This window comes from Emydura macquarii, unplaced genomic scaffold, assembly GCF_026122565.2.
Source record: "Emydura macquarii macquarii isolate MOO-44397 ecotype Brisbane River unplaced genomic scaffold, CSIRO-AGI_Emac_v2 contig_3517, whole genome shotgun sequence".
NCBI classification, from domain to species: domain Eukaryota; kingdom Metazoa; phylum Chordata; order Testudines; family Chelidae; genus Emydura; species Emydura macquarii.
This window is the reverse complement of record NW_027133654.1, coordinates 8,316,834-8,331,287: the sequence shown is the minus strand read 5'-3', so window position 1 is coordinate 8,331,287 and position 14,454 is coordinate 8,316,834. Positions and strand designations below refer to the sequence as shown.

The 14,454-nt window shown below is 40.7% G+C and overlaps 1 protein-coding gene across 1 annotated transcript in view; it reads right to left on the bottom strand.

Annotated features, from left to right (window-relative positions):
- The window catches only part of GNPAT (glyceronephosphate O-acyltransferase), a 45,950-nt gene that overhangs the window by 19,614 nt on the left and 11,882 nt on the right, over positions 1-14,454 (bottom strand). Inside the window, exons 3-8 of the mRNA XM_067535772.1 lie at positions 12,995-13,171; positions 11,296-11,425; positions 7,306-7,433; positions 6,944-7,019; positions 5,921-6,072; positions 5,697-5,827 (exon numbers count right to left, since the gene is read on the bottom strand). Coding sequence (XP_067391873.1) covers positions 5,697-5,827; positions 5,921-6,072; positions 6,944-7,019; positions 7,306-7,433; positions 11,296-11,425; positions 12,995-13,171 — 794 coding nt within the window. The remainder of the gene's footprint in view (positions 1-5,696; positions 5,828-5,920; positions 6,073-6,943; positions 7,020-7,305; positions 7,434-11,295; positions 11,426-12,994; positions 13,172-14,454) is intronic.

Genomic DNA, 14,454 nt, shown 5'->3' with positions numbered 1-14,454 from the left:
TGAAAACCCCTCAATGAGATAGCGAAAGGCTCTGATAACAGCTAGGTGAACTTTAACTGAACTCAGGATAATCCTGTGATTTTTAAATTAAATCGGTAACTGAGAATGTGTTAGATGAGGCTGGAGAAGAAGTATACATTATTTACTGCACCAAGTCTGGAAGTGTTTCCACCTTTTTTGTTGTAGGTTCTTTACTATGAAGCAATATTGTCTGTACCTCTGGGGAGCAGTCCAGTTCTACACCAGAAAGCCATCTACTAGCTACGCCTTGAGGTGAAGCACCAAGAGGTTTGGGTGGGTGATGATTCCCAACTCCTGGGTGAGAAGATTCACTGTCAGGGGGAGGAGAAGAGGTGGTTGTAGAGACATGTGAACCAGCTCTGGGAACCACATCTGTCTCAGCCATGACTGTGCTATGAGGATGCCTACTAAATTTTCCTTGTTTCAGTTTGTTCAGAACCTTGAGCAATAGGAAAGTCAGGGCATAAGCAGTATGCAAGGTCAAGGAATGATTAGGGAGTCTTCTGCTTGAGTTGTGGCTGTGCCCTCCCCTTGAGCAGAATCATCTGCACTTCACATTGGATGAAGTTGCAAAGAGATCTATCTGTGGACAGCTCCAGGTAAAACATCTCTTGGAATACCTCATTGTTCAGCTCCAACTCCTGGTCAATGCTGAAATGTCTGCTGAAGGAATCCACCACTGTGTTCTGTAGCTCTAGTAAATAAACCGCTGAGATCTGTATGTGGCGTGATATACAGCAGTTCCATAGTTTTATGGATTCAGCGCTTAAAGACCAAGATCTTGCTCCTGTTGACTGATAATACATTGCTGCTCTGTTGTCCAGCATTACTCTGAGTGGCTCCTGATATGTGGAAAAAAGTGCTAGCAAACAAACCGCTCTGAGCTCTACTACACTGATATGAAGGATAGCCTCTTGAGGGATCCACTTGTCCTGAATTATGAACTTTTGCAAGTGTGCATCCCCATACTATCAGGGAAGTGTCTGTAGTGCTAATCTTTGAGGGAGTGGGCTGTAAGAATGGAACTCCTACAAACGCCTTCCACCAATTTAGAGAATTGGGGACCCTCGGGTATTGGACATCCACTTGGATAGGCAGTGTTTGTTGGATGTGTAAATGGCTGAGAGCCAGGACTGAAGACACCTGGAGTGCAGTCTTGCCAAGGATGTCACAAATGTACAGGCTTTTGTACTGCTCAGAAGTTGTAGAGAAGCTGTGATTTGTGGGCTCTGCTGTATTGTTGAGATGAGGCTGGACATAGTGTTGAATCTGTGCCTGGGCAAGTATGCTCTGGCATTGCAGGAGTCTGGAGTGGCCCCGACTAAATCTATTCATTGAGTGAGTGTGAGCACTTTTTGACATTAATGGGGAGTCCCAATGAGTGGAACAGAGACAGAGTCCTACCAGTTGCTGTCTGAGCTTCAAGGAATGTTAATCTTTCAGGAGCTAATCGTCCAACTAGGGAAAAATGATTATTCCCATCTGACAAAGATGGGCTGTAGCAGCAGCTAGGACGTTGATAAATACTCCTGGAGCAGTGGAAAGACTGAAATGCAGGATACAATACCGATAGTGGTCTCTGCCCACCACAAAATACAGGCTATATCTGGGTGAAGGATGCATGGCTATATGGAAATAAGCAACCTGGAGGTCAAAGGAGACAAACCAGTCTCCCAGGTTCAGGGAAAGAATTATCGCTGCTAGGGTTACCATTCTGAATCACTGAGTGAGGACAAGGTGCTTAGTGTCTGAGGGCCAGAATTGGTCTCCGCCTTGGTTTTTTTGGGAGTAGGAATCAAATCGAATTCTTTCCCGACACAGTCCAGTGGGACAGGCTTGATTGCCCCAAATGTTGGGGGGGGGATTGTACCGCTTGCCTCAAAAGACTCTTGTGAGAGGGGTCCTTGAAGAAGATGGAGGGGGAAGTGAGGAAGCAGAAGGAAATTGAACTAGATGGAGTAACCTGTAGATATAGCTTCCAAGATCCATCTATCCAAGAGAATGAGCTCCCAGGAAAATAGAAAAGGAGAGAGATGGTCCCCATAAGAGTGGAAGGGGGATATGTGCAATGTAGAATCTGGAGTGGGAGCGAGATGGTAACTCTTAACCAGTGGGTCAAAATGGTCATTCAGAGGATGTCACCGATTGGGAGGTCATAGTAGAGGATGGTCCTTTCCTAGAAAACCTACATTTCTTCCCGAGGGGCTCAGTTGTTCTGGTGGGTTGGTAGTGCAGTAGGTGAGAACACTGAACCATCTGTGACATACTGTACTTTCTCTTTGCCATAGGTCAAGATGCCAAGAGATCCTACCATTGCCCAGAAGTCCTTTAGACAGTGAAAGGATCCATCTGTGGTATCACGTATGTCCCTCAAAAGGGAATGTCTTTGACAGTGTTTTGTATCACCTGAAGTAGATCGGAGGACTGCAGCCAAGAAGTTCAGCACATGACTACTACCACAGTTATGGAGCAGTTGTGTTGGCAGCATCTAGTGAGGCCTGGAGAGATGCCTTGGAAATTGTCTGGCCTTGTTAGGAGGGCTTGAAATTGTTCCCTCTGATACTGTAGCACGTGTTCAATAAAAAATGAGAATTTGAAATAGTTTGTAAAAATTGTACTTCGCCATGAGGGCTTCGTAACTGGCCACTCTGAACTGCAGCACAGCGGAAGAGTAGTTTTTTTTTCCCAGAAGATCCAGGCTTTTTTAGTTCTTTACCATATGGTGTAGAAAGAAACCAGTGTTGTCTGTTCCACTCATTGACTGCCTCTATAGGTGCAGGATGGGAGAAGAGACATGACTATCCTTTGACTATGTAGTATTTTTATCTGCCCATTTACCTCTAGGTAGTATAGTAGCTGGGGTTTGCCACACAAAACATGCAGGGGCCAGAAGAGCATCATCAATAGGCAAGGCAATTTTCTGAGGAGGCATGTGAAGAATGTCCATCAAGGGAGTGTTGGGGCTCCTATATCACCTCCAATGGAATATGCAGGGTCTTAGCTGTACATTTCATAAGGTCCTAAAAGCCCCTGAAATCATCAGCATAAGATGGTGGGGGAAGCATGACAGCCTTGTCCGGTGAGGAGGAGGATTTGGTGATGTTTCTTCTTCCACAGTTGGCTCTTGCTCCCCTGTAAGATCCTGCTGTGTGGAAAGACTCAGGGGTGGCAGTTGTTGTTTCTGATGTGCTCTCTTATGAGATGGGACCCTGTATAACTGGCCACCAAAAGGGACCCAAAGGTTTCAATAAGCCCAATGTGATAGAGCATAAAGGAAGGGAGTAGACCTAACCATTCTCCTCACCAGGGTTGTTGGATGTATCCCCCACTAGGAGTTTCATCAAGGTGTACCTCAAGTGAGAGAGGTTGAAAAGGGGAACCTGGTATAGACACTTCTGAATTGGATTAAGTGTCACACTGTGTCAAGTGGAGGGGCAAATGGTGTTGGTACTAGTGGCCAAGTCAGCACCAGGACCCAGAAGGGATTCTGTAATTGCATTGGTACTGGAGGTTGGTATGAGTGGTGAGTTGGGACTGGCTGGAAGTGCGTCTATGTACCCTCAAAGAGTTTTTGAGGAACTGCAGGTCCTGGTAGTACCAAAAAGTGAAACACCACTGAAGATGGTAGCATAGCATAAGTAGGCTCTGGGAGGTAAGAGTACCGGTGAGGAGTGTCTCTTGATACCCCTCAGTAATGGTGATTCAGGCTCCTCCAGGATCTGAAGGTTTTCCTGGGTTAAAAGACTGGACAGTACCAGGGACTCCAGGTAGGAAACGTCTGGAGTCAATGTCCGGTGGTACTGAAGATGGTACCAAAGCATGATCAGGGCATGCTTCACCTCTGGTTGCTGGAGGCCATACTAATGACTATTTCAATTTTAGCACTGTATTCCTTGTGTCTTGGAGAGAGAGTCTGCTGCCAATGAAGTTACTACATTAGATAGTTTACCAGCCAGTTTCTCAGTATGTAGCATGGAATTCTTAGCTGGTGCCATCTCAGTACTGGGGGGATGGAAGCCTCAGCTGTACCCATAAAGAAATGCAAGGTCTACTGAGATCCAGACTGAGGGGGTAACTTTCCCCGTCTTTTGTCACTTTCTGGAGAATCAGATCTTTTCTGTTTTGATGGTTCTGAAGGACTGCCAGGGTTTTGCTTACTGGTGTAGTACAGACAGTCACCACTGTGTGGATCCAGTATACAGGGGGTGATTCTGATCCTACGCGTCTCGGCAAGCTCTCAAACACCACGAGGTTGAGCCTGTCCTCCCACAGTGTCTTATATCTGTTTTTAAAAACCTGAACAGATCTCACATTTGGAGGGGAGGAAAGACTCCCTGAAGCAGCAGAGGCAGCTTGAATGTCCGCTACTGTGTGGGAAAGAACTACAGCAGGTCTGGCAGGATTTGAAGCCCAGGGTCTCAGGCATAACCCACACTCAGCTGAGGATGAAGGCTCGGGAAAAATAAAGGCCCGAATCAGGCAAAAAACAGAAGGGAAGGGGAATATCCCCCCTTTAAAAGCACGAACTGCACTAAAAATAAAACACAAATAAAAGTATTAAGAAAATAAAGAATTTTCAAGGAGAGATATAACAAGCCACAAGGCTAGCTAACAGACACCACAACGCTCCACCTCAAGCCACAGGTGGTTAAGAAGGAACTGGAGTGATGGTGGGTCCATCCCTCCTATGTGCTCTCATACTAGAACACTGGGGTGTCTAGGGTGCAGGTGCAGACCCATGGACACTGCTGATGAAAATCTCCAATCCAGAGTGCATAGGCACACACATTTCCAGATGTAAGGCACCCACAGGGACACTACTTCATGAAGAATTACTATCTCTGTTCTAGGATTTTTCCTAATGGGGATGATTGTGAGGTTAGTAATTTGATTTTTGTCACGTGTTGAGGATCTCGTGTATTTTTAAAAATACTATATATATTTTCTAAATCAAATAAAAATGAAGTAGGACAGCACAACCCTATATCAAGTATTCTACTTGTTTGTTATATTAGTGCAGAGCGTGCAACATTCATAAAAATACATTGTTAAGAATATTTTGTTAACTCTTAGTGCCAATAAAACAATAAACTTCATAAAGATACTAAATGCTTGGGGTTATAACATCTGCTATTCTTAAACAAAAGCCATGAAAATTGTAAATTTCAGATTTCAAATTGGGAAAGCGTTCATCTTGTCAGAAAATTACCACTTCTTGACACAAGGACACACACAGTCTGCAATGACGAAGAAGGGAGTGGGGAAAGGCAAGATTTGAAATAGTGAAACGACTTAGATATTTCAATTACTTGACAGCTCTCCGTGGTAGAGCTCTGTATTTAAGAGTCTAGCATGGCACATGCATCAACATAATCTTCTAGGGTACTCAATGACATTGACAAAACAAGCAACAAATAACGAGCTTCTTCAGAAACACCTTATCATTTGAGTCATCACCCTTTGACTATTAGAAAAATGAGGCTGAGCTGCCTGAATAGTCAGATCAAGTGTAGGGGAGGAGAAAGAAAAATCCTGAACTGCTGACAGCATGGAGATGAAAAGAAAAATGCTACTCTCCAGCCTTAGCTATTTGACATGAGTCAAAAACAAAAACAAACAAACAAACAAATGCTAGATTTGTACACAAACTATTAGGAGATCAGATGTTCTGGTACCTTGGGACCAAGTTATAAGGGCACCGATTGATTCTCCCAGATGCCAATGTTCTGAGCGATACAGGCTGCCCAAAATACACGTGTATGCTTCCAAAATTGTCGCTGAGGATTTTTCTGGCTTTCAACAACCCCTGAAGTATGGAGAGAGAAAAAATATGAGTTGATACTACAGGGATGTGCAGATAGGCAAATACACTATATTATTACTGAATATTTTTACATACAGATGTAGACTCTTTTGGCTTAGGGACTCCTAGAAGTTCATATGCATAGAGGGATTCTTCTAATATCCTCTCATAGCTGATGCTGATTGGAACAAGGTAGGTGTCAAAAACCTCTCCTTTAAAAAATGGCTCCATCACGATACTGAGAAGACCTGTAAATAGGTGGGGGAGAAAAAAACCCATTCTTGGTCTTCTGGAAAGGAAATTAAGTTAAATTGCAACTGAAAGGGGACATCTGGTTGTGTGCGAATAGATAAAAGCTATGTTACAAGATATGCATTGTGTTCACACTATGAAGAAGCAAGCATAAGCTAAAGTTGCTGTCTGTGCTGTAAAACAGAATGCAAATGAGAAGTATTACATTTGATCAAATACCTGTGCTGTATTTACACAATACTATTCTGCTTTGCATTCACATAGTATCTTCCATCAAGCGATATCTGAGCACTTCTATAAACAAATTAAATTTCACAACACTTCTGTGATGATAGATAACCTTTTTTGTGTGTAACAAGAGTTAAGTGATTTGCCTCAGGACACACAGTGAGGGAACCAGGAATGGAGCTTATGAATCTTGTAATGTCTATCATTTGTATTGCAGTACCCTCTAGCAGCCCCAGTCATGGACCAGGACCCCACTGTCCTAGGCAGCATACCACACAACACTAACCAGTAGAGTAGGCTGGTCTGGTGGCCTGCAGGACGATTCCAAACAGCTCCTGAATGTTTCCACCCCACAACAGACCTGTTGTACAAAATAATGTCCTCTGCACAGTGTGACCTCACACACACTACATGTGCGATGTCATGCCATTTGGAGGATGCCATTTTGCTTCTGTATGTGGCCCTACAGAGGTGCCGCACAGCTACACATGCGGCCCACATCACTGCAGAGGCAGGACCACCTCGCACCTCTCCCACGTTCTACTGTTTTGGTTCTCCCCTCCCACTGCAGAAACACGAGAAGGTACTCTAGTGAAAATCCCCAAATTGAATAAAGATTTTAACTTTTAACCAACGTACCAAACTTTGGAGTCAAAGTCTTCGCGGTGCGGCTTCTAGTCCCTTCAAGAAAAAATTCAATTGGGGCATAGCCATTCTTCAAAAAACAGAAACAAAAAAATAAGTGATGGGAGAAAAACATCAATATAACAATGTTTCATCTTCCCTCTCTCCACATAGTAAAAAGGCTTATTTTAAGCTGGAAGCCACGCAAATCAAACATCTAAACCTACATTCATCCAGCACTTCCAATGCAGCATATATTTAAATTAACCAAATAAAGTTTTTTGTGTTAATGTATATTTCATAAACTCACGTGCCAGTAAGGTCAACTAATTCTTTAAAATGTACTTTTAAAAAAAATGGTTCAGTAATTTATTTACCCTTAACATTGTTTTTACATATTCAGCAAAAACTGCCCAATAGAGTCTGTTCCCACCGAATGTACGCCGCATAAAAAAGGCACCTGATCTTCGTAGCAGCTCACCAACCATTTTCATTCCTAGGAAATCTGGAGAGAAAAAAAACAAATGCAAAACTCACTGATTAATGTTAGGTGACATAGTCAACCAGTTTCCCTAAAGCTCTGACCTCAGTTATTGGCATAAAGGACTAATCTTTTGAGGATTTATTGTAAATATCCTCTATGACCTTTCAAGCACAACACACACAAAAGAAGTATATACATAGACACACACAAAATCTACACACTGCAGCTCAAGTTTTTGAATTCTGCATTTGTATATGCAAAGGGGTACTTTAAGTCACAATGATCTCTTCTGACATTTAGATGACCAGACTTGAAAATCTGGTCGTTGTTATACTGATTCAAAGTCCATAGCAGTTTCAGGTTTGGTCTATACTACTAACTTATGTTGGGTACTGTATAACTGCGTTGGTGTATATAGAACTACTGAGTGAAGCAGTTATACAGACCAAATTCCTGGTGTACATAGTGTTATGTCAACAGGAGGGCTTCTCCCATTGACACAGCTACCCCCTCTTGGGAAGTTGGAGTACCTACGCCGAAAGGAAGAGCTTCTCCCATCGATGTAAGTAGCGTCTTCACTAAGCACTGCAGCGCTTTAATTGTAGACAAGCCTTCAGTAATCCTGAGAGGGAGCAACATGTCCATTTAAATATATTCTAATAGATCACAGGTGATGTAAGTTGGCCTAGCTCTATTCAACTCAATGAAACCATGCCCATTTACAACAGTTGATGCTCTGGTTTGTCACCTTTATGAGTAAGGGAAACAGGAATTCAAAAGTCCAAAGCCGTTATGTGTTTCCTAGTCTTGAGGAATCAGGATTACCCCTTTCTGGGTTTTGGCAAGTTATTTAGAACACTTACATTACAACAATTAATTGTTTGGGGAGCTACATAATGCAGGAAAGTCTGAAAAAAGTTTGACCCGTTAGATTCTTGGATCCTCCTCCCACCCACTGTATTTGGGAAACTTTTCAGGTTGCACAGTGAATGTCAAAGTCAGTAAATACAAAAGTTACAGTTCCAACAGCAACATTAACTTGGCTGCCGTGAATATTTTATATAACTTTATAGTACGTACAGAGTAAACTATGATAACACACATACTGAGCTATACATTTCACTAGAAAGAGAGGAAGAGAACATATACATATGCAATACAGCCAGCTCAAAGTTTCAACCTTAATTTCTGGTGACTAATCTTAAAATATTAAAAATATATTTTGTATTTAATGCATTAGGTTTAATAGAGAACGAAATCCTGTGTGTATTGTAAGGCAGAATAAATTCTTAAAACAGATGAAAAATCTAATCTATATCACGGTGCCATAAGTGAGTCGGGATGCATTCATTTTGGTTTAATTCTGCTCCCATTAATTTCAATGGGAGGAAAAGTAAGCCAATACAGAGTACTTCTGAAAACTTTGTACGATAGTACAATTACTATAATACATTGATAGGTGTATACCTAAGATATAAAGCCACATTTACAGCACCTTGCATGTGAAAAGTGCAAAGTCAAGTCCTTAATGCTGACTGGGTGTACTGTAAAGTACATAATAAGGTCTCAGCTAAAGCTGGCTGAAAGTTATTTAATGGAATTTTTTTTTCCTGCTGGAAAATGCTAATTCGTCAAAAGCAAAACGTTCTGTGTGAATTAATTAATTTTGACGAGTCTTAACAGAAATCAGAGAGATTTTCAATTAAACCATATATGGTTCTGTCATGCTGGCTGGATTGGGGGGCCCTTGAGGTGTATTCAGGAGCTCTGATTACTCCCTTCTACATCAATCTCACGTTGGGGGTGTCACACTGGCTAGATTGGGGGGGATTTATTATATTATTTAACATCAGTATGTCAAAATCATAATAATTCGTATGAGATATGCCATGTCAGGTACTGTTAGAAAGGCTATAATATGCTAAGATAGATGATAATATTTATGTTCATGTGTTACATGTGTAATGGAAGATATGGATATGGTTGATATATCTGTATTTCAAATTGTGCTGTGTCTGGGTGACACCCCAGACAGGATGGCTCCAGCACTAGCCTGCTTAATGGCCCATTATGAAATTCACAGTTACAAGGGGCCCAGGGGAAGAAGCCAGGGATATACCTGATGAATCACCAAGACTTACTCATGTGACTCTAGACTGCATTTTATTCCTGTAAAATTCCACAAGCAGCATGGCCAAGGCCAAAGAACATAAAAGGCAGCTGCGTGACATCCATTTTGTCTTTAGTCTATCTTTAGTCTCTAGCCTATCTCTGGATCAACTCATCTACAACTGAACTGAACTGAAGCTGTGAAGTGAAGGACTGAGACCCATCCAGGTACAGGATGTATACCAGAGGGACTATACAAGCCTGCAAACTCCACAATTCTACTAGAAACCTGATGTATATGGACTTTCAAATCATTTGTATGTATCTGATTGATTTAATCCTTTAACATTTCTCTTATAGTTTGCTTCTTTCTTTTTATAATAAACCTTTAGTTTTAGTTACTAAAGGATTGGCTGGCAGTGTGGTATTTTGGGTAAGATCCAAACTTATATTGATCTGGTACTGTAGCTGACCCTTTGGGGTCAGGAGAAATCTTTTTGATAAAGAGCTTAGAGTTTTAAATAACTGGTGTCTTTACTGGACCTAGTAGCCGACTGGGAGCCAGAGACTGGAATGCAGTAAAGGGGGCTGTGTATATTTTTATTTTGGCTTCTTGATAACCAGCGTGGGAAATCAGAAGCACTGTTTGTGGCTGTTTGGGAAGTCTGACTTCAGCGTCACCCACCAGTGCTGGGAGAATCTGCTCTCCTTTTACAGCCTGCCGTGACCTTGGCATTTTCAGGTGGCTACCCTAGGCATGGACGGGTCACAGGTTCCCTGCCAACTCACCTGCCCACCTGCCTCCCCAGTTCCCGAGCAGTTTGCCTGGTCGCTACTAGGGAGCCCAAGCTCCCAATACTTCCACACTTTGCCTGTTGCAGAGCCATGGCTACCAGGACTTCCAGGTTCCCGCCCCATCTTCCACAGCTTGCCTGCTTCCCAGACTTCCTCAGCAACTGGCCTAGAGGGCTATTGGGGAGTCCCATGTCCTAAGCTTTCACCTCCTCTGCAGCTCACCTGCAAGACTGCTATAGAGCCAGGGCTCCCAGGCAGCTTGGAATTTCAATTGCACAAAAATTTGCAAGGTTTTGGCTTTTTAATCACGATTAGAGATGAATATTTTTTCAAAACCTCAACATTTTCCACAGAAACTAAATTCTGTTTCCGAGCCTCTTCTACTCTCAGCCTCTCAGAGAAGAAATTTCAGTCAATGATTTCATTAGGGTTTGAGCAGTCAGCACCTTGCACAAGGTGCGAGCAAGTCACTTCACAGGATCAGACATTTACAGAAGCACTTAAAACAAGCTACCCACAGCACACCACATTGCAGACAGACATATGAAAATGTTCTTCATATATTCAGCTGCCAGTATTCAATCATACCTAATTATCAGCATTCAAACGCTTTTCCCCCCAAACTTGGTCATATATGTATTCTTCAATAAGGGATATTCACATACCAAATTTCAAAATCCAGTCATTTCAATTATCTGCGTGTGTGAGAAAACACATGGCAACTTTTTTTGAATGACAATTTATTTTCCGCACCATTACTGAGAAGAGCAGTTGGTGGGGTTTTGATCAAATGTGCTACAAAAAAATTCACCACTTGGGCAGAAACTTCTGCCCAAATCAAGTTTTTTCAGAACGTTTTAGCCATATAAAAATTGGGGGGGAAGAGAAACTGTTTCAACTTTAATGATAGTAGCTACCACCAGGCACCTGCTATAATATCTCTGCATCGTGAAAATGGATTGTTAAAAGAAATACTTGCCCATTCCTGCAGCAATGACAGGCAGAGCCAAGTCATATGTGTATAACAAATAAGATAGCATCAGAAAATCTATATAGCTTCGGTGACTGGGCAGCAGGACAACTGGATGCTCCTGAATGGCCTGTTGTAACTAAGAACAAACAAACAATATTTATGAGAACCCCTTTAGTGAAATCTATCATTGCAAATTCCAACAAGATCTCAGAGTAGAATGCTCTTTGTTTTTAAGATGACAAAAATTAAATTTCATTAGAAGGTGGCCCTTCTGTTTATCATTATTCTGTAATTCTTCAGCCTTTGCTGACAGACAACTTGAAGTTACAGTTATACCTTAAAACACTAGCATTGGACCCCATATCAGTCTAGATTTACTCAAAATAGAACTCCCATTTAATCATAAATCTAACAGGACCACTGGATAGTGGGGGACGGGTCATGGAGGACTGCTGACATCTCACATGTGTCCCGATTGCCTTAATGAGTGACAACATTTCAGTATTTTATTTTTGGGACATTCTCACAATATATGGAGAAAGATGACCTTTACTTTTTATTCCTTCCAACAACCTCTCTGAAGTGCTTTAATATATTTTGGGTACTTACTGAGTTAGATATAATTGAAATAGATGACAGTGAAATTCTTTGAAATACATATTGATAAGCTAGCTTCTCATTCTTTCAGGTATATCCATCACCATGGATAATTCCCAACCGGGTTCCCATTTTTCTATTATTCTCAAATCTCACTCTTCAGTGCTTATCACCATGTCCCACTTCATCATGTGTCTAAACTTTACTTTTAAGACCTTTCTTTATTAGCTCCTACTACTAAAGGTAAATTAAAGAAAAAAAATGGGCTTATGCCTTTTAGCAACAAAACTTCTTCCATAAAGTTCCCCCATCCACCAAACACTCTAGAGAAGTTACTCTTATGTTATTTATTTTAATTTAATTAGGAATTCAGGCCCCGTTCAGTGAGACTTTATACTGAATGGAGAACTAATGAAATGGTAACATCACAAGAGAGTGAACACTAAACAACTGAGAGAAGGAAAATATTTAGACTGTCTTTGTTTTGTTAACTATTTAACTTCAAAGGCTAATTAATATTTTGGAGAATGGAAATCTTCGATAAAGATTACTCCCATCATTTCAACAAATTCATACAAAAGCTCACATACAGCTTCTGAACCTGCCAACAAGTCCTGGGGGGGGAGGGGAGTAAGGCAGGGAAAAATATAAGGAAAGACCAGACTTGACATTCTTGATCTTTCTAAGGTAAACAACAAGAAAAGACTCTTTTAGGCCTTTCTTTATACACAATCATGGGTAAAAGCACAATTTTAGAAAAAGCCTTTGTAAATCATCTTTAGGAGTTATTGTTCTCTCTGTTTAAAAATTTATCCCAGTCACAAGCCTATCTAATATACGATTCACAATGGGATAAAATGCATTAATCATTTAAATCTGCTGATACTTGTGCACTGAAATTAGGAGTTTAGATTCTCCTTTGAATTCTTTATTCACATTTAGGTTTCTCCCTTTTTAATTGTTGAAAAGGCTTATCCTAGTTAACACAAGCCTTGCCACTTTTATTCTTTAAATCTTTTGGATCTATAAGTTTGGGTGAAGATTGAGAGTCTATGCCTGAGCGAACAGAATAGCCATCAGTTACATTAGCTGATATACCAATACTTACTTTCTGAATTCCTTCTTCATTCACACACACCCTCTGGAAAAGGCGTTTAAATATTTTGCTCAAACTAAAAGCAAAAAATCGAATAGCTCCTATGTGTAAATTGTGACCCATCTCATCCAGGATTTCAGTAGCTTCTTCTTGTATAATATCAGCAGACTCACCCGTCTCTTTTGATAACTAAATAAAAAGCAACAATAAGATCAAAAGTCATTTTCCATAAATAAAATTTTAAAAAATTTAAAATTTAAAAAAAACTGTTCCACAAACGATATCTATTATTCCATGAAACTAAAAGAAAAGTATTAAAGTCAATGCAATGCAATATATCATAAATGTTTCAAATATTATTTTAGGGAAATGTGGGTTCTGCTTTATGTGGCAGGCATAAACCTAGCCCTGGTCTACACTTACCTAGTGATTCGTCGGCAGTATACAGGAGTTACGCAAACTACGCAGAGTAGCTTGCGTAACTCACGTCGACTGCTGTGCTTCCCTTCTGTGCGCTGTCTACACTGCGCTGTTCCCGTTGACAAAGCGCTACTCTACTTGAGGGGGTGGTTTACCAGCGTCGACTTCCTGATCGATTGAGCGGGTCTACACTGACTGCTCAATTGATCCAGAAAGATCGATCTGGCAGCAGCGAATTTGCCGCCGTCAGTATAGGCCCTAATGTTATTGATTCTGTTCCATTTTAAACAAAAAAAGTAAAGCGTGAATTTATCTGAAACACAATCATTTAAGTGATCATCATCTAAAACGTAAGTTTCTTACAAAGCCTGTATTTATATTTATAAAGAAGCCATTAGAATATGTTTGCATACATTAAATTGTACTGATTTGTACCCTTTTTAGGGTGTTTACATTTTAAAAGAGGATTTCTTAAATTGCTTTTCTGACAAATGCATGCTTTGATCTTCTTTCACCAATTAATAAAATTAATTTTTAAAAGCCAGTATTCTCAGACATATTCATAGAAAAAAGTTTTAAAATGCTTTTGGGTAAGTTTTCAGAGGTGATCAAGAGATATCAACTCCATTACTCGTGCACTTCTTTGTAATGTATCACTTTGGCAACATCTAGCTGAAAGGCATACAAAGTACCATCATTACAAGTGTTGCATATTGATGTTCAGTTTTAATTGTTGCAAACCTTTCATCTGGGAGATTGTTACTAGGGAATTAGTGAGAATCTCCTTATTACATATATTGACTATAAAAACATTTAACCTAAAAGATACTTTATGATTAAATTACAAGTAAATAAGGAACATTCATGTTACAAAAGCATGGAGGATGCAGTGAACATCAGTGAAGAAACCACCTCTCAGCTTAGAGAGGTGTACACTAATTACCTTATTAGTTATGCTTTCATTTCTATAACAGTCAAGGAATTTCTCTCCTCCCATGCTCCTCCACCCTAACCAAGTGGCCATTTCAAAATCAAATTGATCCATTCGGACT